This window comes from Pseudopodoces humilis, chromosome 4, assembly GCF_049639895.1.
Source record: "Pseudopodoces humilis isolate 2021_Gansu_Grassland_sample_001 chromosome 4, ASM4963989v1, whole genome shotgun sequence".
NCBI lineage: Eukaryota > Metazoa > Chordata > Aves > Passeriformes > Paridae > Pseudopodoces > Pseudopodoces humilis.
The window spans coordinates 45,685,462-45,698,193 of record NC_142203.1 but is presented as its reverse complement, the minus strand read 5'-3'; the positions used below and the strand labels follow the sequence as shown (position 1 = coordinate 45,698,193).

The window sequence follows — 12,732 nt, the reverse complement described above, 5'->3', positions numbered from 1 at the left end:
CTCTGAACTGCAGAAGAGAGTAAATACAGAGCATGATTTCCAGGAAGATCCTCCTACCTGGGACATGACCCTGTATTTCTGTTTCCAGTTCACAAAAAAAGAGCAAAGCCGGGAAACCCACATTTAGTTTGCACTTCCACTCTTAACATAACTTAATGAACTCAGAAGCTAAAGATCCCACCACTGAAATAAGTAAAATGGACTTTTAAACAGCCTACCATAATTTTTATTTTTTTAAACTTGGATTTTAAGACTCCTTTGGCATCACTTGCTAAGAAATACGTTCACTCTGAAGCTTAAATATACAACTTCAGCCATCCCTTCAACTCAGCATGACTTGAAATTACATTTAGCAGAAGATACAGCACTATAGCAAAGCACCAAACCGTGTATGCCATCTTCTAAAAGTGAATGGCCATGAGATATCCCATATTTTCCAGAGTTATAACCATATGTGGCACTTTAATCCAAGTGACATTAAAAGACAGACTCTGAGCTGCTACTGAACGTCTCTTACCCAAAGTTTTAAGAAAACTTTGCTTCAGCTCAGTAGACCACACCTTAACAGAGCCAGCTACTTCAGTGATGTCAAGTAAGACTATACAGGCAGTATGCTTAACTGGATTTCCCAGAGCTGCACATGTTTCTCCTGCTAAGATTCTCCATATGGACATGGCACAGATTTAAATATTCTTTAGCAATATTCTCAAACCACCAAGTCTCACCTTAAAGTTCTTCCTCTGGTTCAAGTCATACACTTAAATTTAGGAAGATTGTTTTGTCTCCAAAGTTTAGTTCCAACACTTTTACAATTCTTGTGACAAGGAACATAATAATTAACATTATAAGATTACATCTTTATCATCCAGTAACAATAATATAATATTTAGATTAAAATGGCTCAAACAACATTGTTCTCCCTCAAAAAGTAACAGAATTACTTTTAAAAATACTTTTCTTACTGGGAAGAGCCAAAAAAGCTGTACTTCACAAAGTATTCAGTTATCCTACAGTTTACCAAAAAAGTCAAAAAGCACTTAAGTTTCACATCCCATATTCAATATGACTTCTCAAAGTCATTAATATAAATTGTTTTTGTAATGAATTACTGTTTCCCCTAATTAAGGTGGGAGGGTTTTGTCAAAATTGTGGAATACTTCAGTTTTTGCATGTTTCTTCAGCTCCTCTAGCCAGCTGAGCTAGAAGAACCTTGAACGTCTGTGTAAGATGCCTCACTCTGCTAGTTTTGGGTGAGGTAGAGTTACTTTTCTTCACAGTGGCTGGTATAGGGCTGTGTATTGGATTTGTGTTGAACACAAAAGTTGATAATACAGAGATGTTTTTGTATTGCTGAAAGGGGCTTACACACAGCCAAGGGCCTTTCTGCTTTTTGTATTCCAGTCTGGAGAGTAAGTTGAGGGTGCATGGGAGGTTGGGAGGAGAGAGAGGCAGGTGACCCAAACTGACCAAAGGGATATTTCAGACCATGTGGCATCATGCTCAGTACATAAAGGGGAGGAAGAGGAAAGCAGGGGAATCTATGGAGTGGTGGCGCTTCTCTTCCCAAGCCACTGTCACCTGTGAGGAAACCCTGCTCTCCTGGTGATGGCTGAACACCTGCCTGCCCATGGGAAGCAGTAAATTAACTCCTTGCTTTGCTTTTATGCACAGATTTTGCTTTCCCTATTAAACTGTCTTTATCTCAACCCATTAGTTCTCAACTTCTACCCTCCTGAGTCTCTCCTCAATCCCACTGGCGGTGGAGTGAGCGAGTGGCTACATGAGCTGTCAGCTGAGCTTAAACCATAATACTCACCTAAAAAGAGATGGATTTACCAAATCACAACTGGTAATTCTACTTCTCCATCATATTTCCAGTGACAAGCTCAGGTTTTGCCACACGACCTTAGAATAACCATTTACCCATAAATTATTACACGTACTAAAGAGGAGGAAAAAAAAAAAGGAAAGTATTAAGTATCTTTTAGCCCTGGAAACAGTAAATTTGCAGAAAAGGAAAAATAACAAAAAAAACCAAAACCCACAAAACAAAAAATCAACCAAACAAAAAACAAACCCAAAACACAATCAAACAAAAAACAACAAAAAACAAAACAAGCCAAAACAAAAAGGCAATCAAATAAAAAAAAGCATCCCCAAAAAAAACAAAAGAAAAAAAAATCCCCAACAAAACAACATGAAAATGATACAGGCATGAAGTCATTAAGTTTAACTAGCTATCCCACTGGATTGGTAACGACAGTCCTAAGGGAGAGAATCCAGATAAAACATCTTCATCCTAGTCCATTATTTCTTGGTGAAAATAAAAGCCAGTGTGATACACTCTGTCATCACTATAATCCCACTTTACTCAACTAAGGCTAATAGGAATATTTTTCCTTTCCTCTGGCCTACTGCTAGTTACAGACAAGTATTCCTACTCACCTACCCAACACTACACTTTTTAGAAGAACTAGTACTGCCATGAGTTGCCAGACACACAATTATTTCCAGAAACAGGTTTTCCACTAACTTCCTCTCTGTTTGGATGACAGGCTGTCCTCATATACCCTCCAACAAGAGGATTTATGGAGAGCAAGAGTGTGTGTGAGGTTGACTTCTGTGGATGACAGAAATCAAAGGAATGCCGCACACCCAAACACTGTCTTGCAAAAGTTTATACACCACTCTATTGCAAAGTGAATGCATAAGAGAACTGGAATAAAAACACAATACATTCACTGCCTCACAACAAAAAATACCATTCCTACTAAAATACTAGATTATCTTGCCTTAGTATGTGGTAACAGCATCACTTCCTTACTCCAGAATAAGATGACAAACAAGTCTTTACTTGCCTGATAGAAAACCTTACCGTTTTACTGCACTTGGTGTCTGGGCGTAAGTCCACACATCTGTGATATTTACTTACTGCTGACTTAGCAGAACCCTTTGGAACCTGAGAGGGCTTAGAAAAGCAGAAGGAATTTTTAGCTCTCACAAATTCTCACATTTCTGACTACTTAGGCAGACACTTGACCCACTGTGGCACACAGGTCTTGGCCATATCCAGGCTCTAATCAGAAGACATACCAACATCAGCACGTATCCAACTCTCAGACTCAAGTCTTTAGCTTCTCAAGTCTTCAGCTGCACAGTTTTGCTCCCTTTTCAAAATGAGTGTTGAGATCCATCATTTCTGTTCCCTCTAATATAATACTGTTTCTATTAATCCAGAAGAAACAGCGTTTGTTAAAATTACTGCCCACCAGATGGGCATAGTGTGCCAGGCTGTATTCCTGCCAGCCTGTCACCAACAACTGTGATCTTATCTCCATCTCCTTGATGGTGTCACACAGGAAAAGAAATCCATACGAGTTGCAATAGCAATGAAAGTTTCAAATACATCCTTATGGTTAGGCAAGCTACAGGAGATTTACTCAAGACAGGAGGCATAAGATCAGACATGCCTATCAGCTGCTCCTGAGTTGAGTCATCCTGGTCCATGATCCTAAGTAATGCCAAGAAATAACTAAGTTCCTTTTCTCTTTCAACACACTATCTCTTTGGCAAGTGAGGGGACCAGCAAGAACCTTTATCCATGCCAAGGTATCAACTTCTAGTAGTTTCAACAAGCTCATCGGGTCTTGAGGTTTTTCCAAGCATGATGGCACCAATATGTCAGCAAAAGAAGAACAAACCTTTGCAGAACCAAACATGTTTCCACAAAGTCGTAACTCTCACATAGATTGACCAGAACTACAAGAAGCAAACCATGCTACTTTAAGCTTATACATGAAACAGAACTGTCTTTTTAGAGTTGTGGATGGCTCAGTCCTGGTGGTGTTCAAGGCTAGGATGGACAAGGCCTTGAGCAATCTGGTCTAGTTTTTGTAAATCTGTTTAATCTGGGAGGGGGCGGAGTTTGGTCTAGATGATCTTTCAGGTCTGTTCGAGCCCTTAACATTTTGTGATTCTACAGTGACTGGCAAGCTTTTAGCTACAATTACCATGCCACTCGTACAATTTACAGTTGTAATGACAGTAAGTTTCACTGCTCCAAGAAAAGCCTACATTAAAAGATGCTGGATGCTACTTCCCACTGTTCAATATTCAAAGAATATCCAAAACGTTAAGAAAAAAGCTAACTCTTCCTTTTGGTTATACTGTTTTCCATTCATATACAAGTAAGTATTTATGTATCACTTCCTCACACTCCTCCTCCAAGAAAAACAAACAAACAAACAGAAGACCAAAAACCAAACCTCAGAAAACAGAAGTAAAAGCAAAATTTACTTCCATTTAAAAATTAATTTCATAGGTACATAGCTTTCCCAGTTTATGTCAGCTCTGCCTCCCTAAGATGCACATAGTGCTTCTTCCTACAGTGCTTCACTTCCTACAGTGATCCCACCTTTTCTCATTTCTTCTCCACCTTTTATCTCTTGCTCTGAGGAGAAACAGCTCACACTTTAATAGTGAATATTAAATAAGAAAATTTAATTGGAATACTGCATACTCCTTTTTCCCTCCACTTAATCAATAGAGACTTGTTTTTTTTCACTACCCAGCTTTCAAGTTTGGTCGCAGTCAACTAAGGAACGCAAATGCACGACTCTAGGAAGCAAATAAGAAATGGAAAAATGCAAAAAATAAAAGCAAGCCATCTCAGAACAACATAAGTACTATAAAATTGGAGTACACATCCTTATTTTGAATAGTAGACACAAGGAAACAAAGTACCTCTCAAAAGGTAAACCTGTAAGTAAAGCAAAGTTATATTTGAACTTAAGAAATTCAGAATATTGGAACAAGAGAGCACAACCTAATTTTATTTAATAAAAAAGAAATTACTAGTCATGTTTAGTTTTCCATTTGTGTTGCTGAAATACCATGGTCCTTATCTTAGATGCAGATGTGCTCTGATGGTAGGAAAGATGAACACAGAATCAGGAAAAATAGATGAGCCACATGCCAAAGCACAACACTTTGGAAAAAGCAGACAAGAGGAATACAAATTTTACATTCGTCAGTTGAACAAAGTCTATTTCTCAACAAAACAAAACCATACAAGTCTCATGCAGACCTTTAAAAAAATAAAAAATTATCCTTCAAGAGAGTAAGCACCCCCACTACTGCTTCCCAACTCTGTGTTTCCAACACATTCTAGTTTTTAAGGTGAAAAAGGCACCACAGTATCTCGCTTCCAGTTTCTCATTCTCTGTGGAAATGCACCTACCACCATCTCTCACCACAGAGACAGCTGAAGAATCCTCAGCATAAATATGAGAGATAAAATTGCCAGTGCTACACATTCTGTAATTTATTCTAAAGTGCATTATATTAAGCTACTGATGTAAAGAATCATACCACTAGCAAGGTCTTTCATCTTAATTGCAGCAGCTGCTGCAGCAGTGGATGAAACTCTTGAGTACTTAAACCAAGTACTAACCGGCTTTTGAATTAAAGACGATGCTGGTTTCATTTGAAATTAGCTCTTAAGATAAACTGTCCAGGCTGGTAAAGCCAGCCTATACAGTGTTTATCCCTGCTTGGGCAGTTCAAGAGAGTACAACATGCATCATAAGACCTTCATTACCTAAATTTTCCTTAATAGCTTAGTTTAGAGATGAGGCACAGATTAGCTGAATTGGCCAAGCTGTCCTTAACACAAGCCTGTCATGGCTTGTACCTACAACTAAGCCTGCAACTAAATACCACATAGATGCTCTGTCACCCCATCACACCTCACACTCCCACCCCATCCTCCCAGCAGGGCTGTGTTTCAACCCTGGGGCAGTCAGTTCCAGGTGTACCTGACAGCTCTTCAAGTGAAAGCACACTGCGGCTGCTAAAGGGATTGAGAAAAATGCATTAACAATATCAGTTGTGGCACCACTTGGCTGCCTTTGACTCCAGCTGTTATTGAAGTCCCATCACGTCCAGTACAGCAGCACTCGGAGGTGGTATGACTTCAATCAGGCCACAAGAGTCTACGGTCAGACTCCACTCTCCCTTAGACTTAACTGCTTGTAAGGTGCTATCATCAGAGGGTAAGCGGGTCCTGCTGATCACTCCTTGGCTCCAGAGCCACTCTGTGAAGAGTCAGAGCCCACTGGTACCTTTTGGGGCTTTGTACTGTCCTGAAAAAACCTGTACCAAGGATGCACAGGGCCTCTGGGGCCAACACAGTAAGGTACTTTTGCCACTCATTCCAAGTCAAGCTCATTTCAGCCTCCAACAGACAGCTACTGGGACAACCCTGTCACTCCAAAAGTACAAATGGGCTCTGACTCTTTATAGTTTGAGTGTGCACTGGTGTCTGCTAGAGCCTTATACACCCATGGGTTTGACATGCCACTGGACAGGCCATTGGATCCACAGAATTCAAAGAACATGGTTACCCCTCTCCTCCACCTCGCTGGAGCAGGGCACCTCCACTCCTGATCACTGGACTGTCCACTTCATATAAAGAAAACATAAATATTAGAATTTCTTTTAAAAAAATTAGGAGTAAGATAAGACTTTCCACTCTGGTAAACTGCCCACGGGAGACTGGAGAAATAACTTTCCTGGTAAAAAAAACCATTTGGGACTGGTTTTCCCCTACAACTCAGGTACCACTGCCTCCAGGGTTGAAGGTAGGTTTTCTATGCCACTTTCTCATGTCGACTCTGTGATCCCTCAGATAAAAAGACAGAGCAACCCACTGTGTCTATACCCTCTACATCCTCTCTCTTGAGCAGAAGAACACTTACTGTTAATAGTAGGGATACCGGGCCATACAGACGGAGAGTAGGATGTATCTTTATTTGTTGCTGGAACTTCTGGAACATTTTTTCCCATTTTTCAAGCAGTTTTTCCACAGCAAAGTCTGTGGAAAATAGGGACTCTACTGCCAGAGCTGGCATGGCACTTTGCCCACCATCACTGCCTGCTTGTCTCCCCAGCTACCCAGCTTTGTCTCATTACCACCAATAAACTGGCACACAACAATGGTGCATATGCACTGGATTTCACCTGGATCTGTGGGCAACTGCACTTTGTTTTGGTCATAATAAATCATCTCTAGCATGGCTGATTCCCTCAGGTACTGGACATGGTGGTCCACTTGCCTGGGTGGCAGATAACATCTCCCTTGAAGGGATACCTCTCCTTCACACTTGCCAAGTGTCACCTCCAGAGGCTGATGACTTGTATTCTTTTCCTAATTGCCTTGTTAATGCCACCTTCTGTAGAAAGAAATCGCAGCTGCTTCCATACTCCAAAATTCCAGGCTACTAGCCCTGTTATTGCAGCACCAGAGCAGGCAGGTAACAATGTGCTCATTTTGATGATGCTTACATTCCACAGCTCACTCAGGGATAGGTACTGAATTGTTGCTTCTTTTGTGTCTTTTCCACCTGCTTCACCCTTTACTATGAGCTGGCCTCCATGTCCATTTTTTCTTGTTTATACAAGTGACTGGTAAGGGTAGTTTCAGCAGCAATGCCCGTCACTGGAGTTAGAACCTGTCACCTTCTTGACATATTTAAAGACCTTCTCTTCCTCTGAGGGTACTGAGTAGGACTTCCCCTTCACAAAGCCATACCGGCTCTGACTAATACTTGCATTTTCCTTTGGGTGTTTTACAATAGCTCTCAGAACAATCTTCTCCATCCTTTTACCGGTCACTGGAGCAAGACTGAGAGGCTTGTAGTTTCCAGGATCACCTTTCTAGTCCCCTCTCTTGGGAAAATGTTACCCAGATTGCAATTGAGTAGGACCTCTCCAGATTCCCAAGACCATTCAAAAATTATTGAATGAGATCTTATGATGAATGACATCAGCCAGCTCTTTTGACTACTCTTGGCTGAATCCCATCAGGCTCTTAGACTTCAGGGGATCGAGCTAGTTTTTCATTCTCATAGCCACGGTCCTCCAGCTCAGGGTGCTGGGACATGCTTAGCTCATTTTCAGTGTTGACAAGAGAGGCAAAGAAAGCTTTAAACATCTCTGCCTTGTCTATGTCCCTGCTTGTGAAGTCATCATCCTCATCCTGTAATGGGCCAACATTATTTCTGCACTACCTTTTGCTACTGACCTATCAAAGAAAAAAGACCCTTTTTCTTAATGTTCTGACAGTTCTGGCTATCTTCAACTCCATTTGAGCTTTGGATGCACAATTTTCTCCTTACAATGGGGAGCAGCACCTCTGTATTCCTTTCGTCACTAATACAACAAATGCTTTTAAAAATTTGTTCTAACGTGTTATTCAGATTTGTTATTACCTGAACTCATCACACCTCCTATTGGGCACAAGAAAAAGACTGTCCTGGTTTAACACCAGTCAGCAACAAAGTATCACACACCCACTCAGTTTTCTCTCCCCTCTTGTCAGCGAGATGGGAATAAGATTGGGCAGAAAAGGTAAAATCCGTGGGCTGAGATAAAGACCATTTAATAATTGAAATAAAGTAAAATTAATAATAATAACAGTAGAGAAAGGAGGAAAGAGAAAGGAATAAAACCCAAGAGAAAGAAGTGATGCACAATACAATTTCTGACTGCCTGCTGACTGACACCCAGACTGTTCCCAAGCAGTGACTGGCCCCTCCAAGCCAACTCCCCGCACTGTGTATCTTGGGCATGATGTTCAAGGGTGTGGGAATATACAGGCCACCAATCCTGGCCATGATCCCTCACAGCTTCTTGTGCACCTGGCTGCTGGCAGCACACGGGACACTGAGAAAGTTCTTGGTTTAGGGTAAGCCCTACTTAGCAACAACTAGAAATCACTGTTATTCAAAGGGTTCTCATACAAAATCCAAAACACAGCACTTCACCAATTAACTCTATCCCAGCCAAAGTCAGCACAAAGCCTTAGAGTTTACCACAGCAAGGGCACCAAATCACCTTGGTCTGTAAATAATCCTTAGTCTGGCTCCCTTTGGCCAAGTAAGGAATTCTTTCAGCATCTAGATGCTTCTTGATTGTAAACCTTTCTGTCGACCCAGAATCCTCAGCTACACAAGGACCTCGGCTGGGTTTGAGGGTTAATTTTTTTTAATTGCTAGGGAATCCCCAAGTAACCAATTAAGCTGGCTTTAAGACTTTGAAAAACCAGGGCAGCAAAGAGTGAACTTAGTGGGAAGCAGATCTGGCCCGCTATTTTAAGTAATCTTTAGACACTGGGGCGGGGTGGGGGGGGGTGGGGGGGCTGGGGGTGGGAAGAAGAGGGTGGATGGGGAGAAGAATAAAGTTTTGCTTTAAGACTCTCCAGTGGCTGTGAATGCTACTTTGTTCTTAAAATTAAGTATATCTGTTCTAGATTTCCAACCCATTACAAAAGAATACAGTATGAATTCTTTTAGGGGGTATATTCAGTGTCATATAGAAGTTTAAGTGTCGATGGTATATCACGTTTGAGTTCACAACTGGCCACACTGCAGGTGAATACACTGATCACATAGTAATCAGGAAACTGGTCCCTAGTAGAGACTGACCACAAACACACTTCAATACCACAGAAGCAACACTGCACTCAGGAAAATCTTGAGTTTAACAGCATTTGTTTTCCCAGACGGCATACCAATAACTATCTCATTTATACAGCCTCTTAGTCATAGGTCTCTGGTTCCTCTTGGTGGGTTTCTTTTCCTTTAAATAAAAAAAACCAATACACTTGTGTTAGTTGGCTTAAAAAGAATCTCAAGATTTATTTACACTTCATACCATTTTCTTGCTGTTCCCATCAGAAAGCCACAGCTGCAGAACAACGAGACATAAATCAGAAAAAAACCCCAAACAAACAAACAATAATAAAAGCCAAAAAAAACAACAACCATACAAACAAAAAAACCCCATGGTATCTGGCACTTCCTTGAGCTGCAAGAAGCATCAGGAAAAGCACGAATTTTATTCAGGGACAGACTACAGCAGGGGGCAGCTATCTGGTACCTTATGCTTGGACTTTAGAAGAAGAGTTCTTGCTGGTCTATGTCCTGTTAAGTAGGAAACAACTTCAAGGTTTAGCTTAACATACTCCTCTTCAAAGCTTCAGGGGCGAAGAAGTCCCTGCAAAGCAAAATTCTATGCTAAAAGCTATGTTCATATAGTACTAAGCATGTACACTTAAATCAGGAAGCAAGGCTCCCATCTGCTATGTTCTAAGTAAACAATACTATTTAGATGCATGTAGCTCATAAAAAAAGAGCTGTTCTGCTACCTCTTTCTCAGCATCACAGCCACTGCAAACACCAAAAAAAAGCTAACACACTAAAACAATTACCATAAGAATGAAATCACAGGAAGCTTATTTATTTATTTATTTATTTGTGAAGACACTATACTGAACCTGTAGGCAAAGACAGTCTACAGTGGTCTAGAACAATTCTGTTACAAAAGCAGTGACCATCCATCCCCAAGATAACCATCTACCCTCTCCTCCTGAATTCTGACCGGGAAAGACTGAAGTATTTGCTGCATTACCACTACAGGTGTGTTTCAGACTCCAAAGAATCAAGCACTAAGCAAATTAAGCACTTGCAAAGAGCATGTTTTTTAGGCTTATAATGAGAAAACATCACACTTTTTGTAAAGTATTGCTCAAATAATGCCTCTTCATGGGCTTTCATGCCTACCTTTCCTTTTTTTTTGGTTTTTGTTTGTTTGTTTGTTTTGGTTTTTTTGGCATGGCAGCTTCTTTTACTCTAAAAAGCATTGGCATCTAACACCAAACTCAATGAAGTATATTCTTTCCTACTGTTCACACAGAACAACTGGGAAACAACAAAGTTGCTGAATACCTGTTTTAACAACTGTGAACTCTGACTATCAGCTTACTGAGAGCTGCAAGAGGTAGTTAATAACTTTTTTTCCCCCTACTCTGGAAAACAAATCTCTCAGCTTCAAAGAGATGACTTTATCATTCTGCAGTGATTCACTCTAGTACACAATGAAATTCAAGCATTTCACATCCTTTCACTGCTGCCACATATAACCTCAGGAAGTAGAAACTTTCACACCATGCTCTGAAATACAGGCTAACGTATATTCATTCCCATTCTCTAACCAAGAACAAGAACAAGCTAGTCCAACTGAACTACAGCATAGTAAGTTCTACATAGACATTAGTCACTTGCCCCATGGTACAAAGCACTGCCACACCTCAAACTCTGGGCACTGGATAAAACCCAACCTATTATGTCTTCATTCATAAATTGTCTTCAGCAAAATTTGGGCAGATTTGCCTTGCCAATCTTCCTGAAGAAGCTGCTGGATGCACACAACGCTAAAATCGCTCATTCTAGACTGGACAGTCATAAGACAAGTCTGTATTCCCACACATGCATGCCAGGACTGTGATCTGAGTTTAAAAGCACGTTCCAGTTAAAACTGCCTCAGTTAGGTAGTACCGTTCTCAAAAGCCCGTCTACGACAATATAATCACCAGTTTCCAAGAGGTTTTGTCAAGGAATCTTGCTACCGTGTTCTCCTAGACTGACAGTATTACAAGGTATATCTTCAAGTTCAAGCGATTGTTTGAAGGGGACTTCTGTCTGGGGAATTTGCAAGTCCTTTAATAAAACAACGGCGAAATTATAAAGGCATCTTAAATCAACTACAGCTCTGACCGACTGCACTTCCCAGAGAAGGTGCTCATGGAAGACCCCACGCACACGGGGCCCTCTCGGACACCCCGAGAGCGAGGCCTCGGCCGCTGTGCAGAGCCGGGGGTCGCCGCTGCCCGCACACCTGTCACCTGTCCCTGGCTCCCGCGCAGGGGTCGCGCCCGCCCAACCGCCGGGAGGGACCCACACGGGAGCGCCGGCGCGGCACACTCGCACGGAGCAGCGCAGAAGCTGGGCGTAAAGAAAAATTTTTAAAATAATAATAATAATAATAATAATAATAATAATAATAATAATAATAATAATTTTAAAAGAAAAAAGCGAAGAAGGGGGGTGCGGGAAGGGGCCGCCTGCGGCCCCGGTGTGCCGGGACAGCTTCCTCAACTCCAGGCGGTGGACTCGTACCTAGACCGGCGGCCAGGCCTGCCCCTGTCCTGTCCGGCCGCCCGCCCATCAGCCCCCTCCGCGGAGCAGGTGGGCGACCGGGACGGCCCGTGCAGCGGAGCCCCCGCCCGCATTTCTCCCGCCGCCGCCGGGCCGCTCGCTGCCCGCACGCCCGAAGCCCCTCAGCAATCGCCCTCCGTTTACCTCCTCGCCGCCGCCGCCGCTCTCCTCCGTGCCGTTTCCTACGCTCGCCATGTTCCCTCTCCGCTGCCCGCCGCGAGAGATCTCTGCGGCCGCCGCGCCCCGTCCACTGCTCACAGCCCAGCGGCGGTGCCGCCCCTCGCCCTTCCCGGCCGCCCCCGCTCGGTCCGGCCCGCTCTGGCCCGGCACCGCTGCTCCCGCCCGGTCCGACCGGGGCCGCGCTCGCCGCCTCCGCCCGCCCCCGCCGCCCCGCCGCGCCGGCGGCCGCGCCCCCTCGTTTGCATGGCAGGACCCGCCCCCGCCGGCCGCGCCCCGCTGGCCCTTGGTGTTCGCCCGCGACACACCGCCCGCGCTGCCTCCCGGCCGGGGCGGCATGGGCTGTCCCGGGGCCGCCGGGCCCGTGGGCGGTCGGAGAGTGCGGCTGAACGGGTCGGAGCAAGCGGAGCGTCGTCCCAGACTCCTGTCGAGGCCCCCGTCCTTCCTCCGTCCTGCAGCCCCACCTCCAAACACGCTACGGCTTCGCGCCACTGTGACC

At 43.4% G+C, this 12,732-nt stretch overlaps 1 protein-coding gene across 1 annotated transcript in view; it reads right to left on the bottom strand.

The window, feature by feature from the left end:
• TTC39B (tetratricopeptide repeat domain 39B) overlaps nucleotides 1-12,340 on the bottom strand; it is a 76,721-nt gene extending 64,381 nt beyond the window's left edge. Inside the window, exon 1 of the mRNA XM_005522668.3 lies at nucleotides 12,201-12,340. Coding sequence (XP_005522725.2) covers nucleotides 12,201-12,251 — 51 coding nt within the window. The 5' untranslated portion in view covers nucleotides 12,252-12,340. The remainder of the gene's footprint in view (nucleotides 1-12,200) is intronic.
• Nucleotides 12,341-12,732: the final 392 nt, after the last annotated feature.